Consider the following 1,019-nt stretch of genomic DNA (forward strand, 5'->3'; position numbering starts at 1 on the left):
GTCCATGTATTGTGTAAAGAGGAACATTCCCAAACAACAAAGGTCACAAGAGATAATCTCCAGATTGATGGGCAAAGCCAAAGATGTGGTCAAGATAACACTTCGTAACAGCCCTTCACTTGACCACATTCAGACTCCTGAACTGGTTTTTGACATTTTAAAGCAACACTTTGGTGAGTTGACATACTCCTCCATGCCAATGGCTGACTTTTACAATACCAGACCACTGCAGCACGAAGGGGTTATGGAGTATTGGATCAGACTTAACAATGCCATCGACATGGCTGATGAGTGTCTACAGCGCCAGGGACGCAGTGTTGAAGACCCAGGCCGAGAAGTCAAGTTGATGTTTATTAAATATTGTCCTGACCCTATCCTGTCTAACAGATTCAGCTTCAAAGCAGCTGAGGAGTGGTCAACCAGTGAAGTCCAGGAGCGGATTGACAGCTTCCTACGAGAGCTCAGGACACGTTCAGACATTGGATATCGAGCCCAACCTAAACATGCAGTCAACTACACCCAGGCCGCCTTTATGTCAGGATGTGAAGTTTCCCAATCAGCACAGATAAGTCTCACTGCACCGCCACCCATTAACCCACAGTGCGTATCATTAGCCACACCTACCAACGTTCATACTTCTGCACCAGTTCCATCCCAAGTTTCTCAGCTTTCAATGTCTGCCCACCAAAACAAGCCAGCTCCAACAATCACAATGATCCCTCACCCACCCCAGACACCAACAGCCACCTGCTCAGTGCCAATACCTGCGACACAGTTCATGCAGTTCCCCACATGTCAGCCAGTGTCGCAGCTTAAGCAAGAAGAGGCACAGGTTCCGCCAGCTAACACAGCCATGGATGGGAACAGTATGCAGGCTCTGATCAGTTTATTAAATCGTATCATGACCAATCAGGGGGTGACAACCACTTCACAAGGGTCATCACAGCAGGCGGTCCCAGGCTCTTTCCAAAAACGAAGCTGCAGAGTTTGTGGGGACACTAGCCATACGACACTCTCTC

The 1,019-nt window shown here is 48.5% G+C and overlaps 1 protein-coding gene across 1 annotated transcript; it reads left to right on the top strand.

The window, feature by feature from the left end:
* Window positions 1-1,019, top strand: LOC106522293 (uncharacterized; the record flags this gene model as incomplete). The annotated part of the gene is given in 1 exon segment (XM_014015258.1): window positions 1-1,019. A coding segment is annotated over 1 exon segment (1,015 nt), but the record flags the coding sequence as incomplete, so codon positions are not given.

The sequence above is a fragment of the Austrofundulus limnaeus genome, unplaced genomic scaffold (genome assembly GCF_001266775.1).
Source record: "Austrofundulus limnaeus strain Quisiro unplaced genomic scaffold, Austrofundulus_limnaeus-1.0 Scaffold126, whole genome shotgun sequence".
Taxonomy (NCBI): domain Eukaryota; kingdom Metazoa; phylum Chordata; class Actinopteri; order Cyprinodontiformes; family Rivulidae; genus Austrofundulus; species Austrofundulus limnaeus.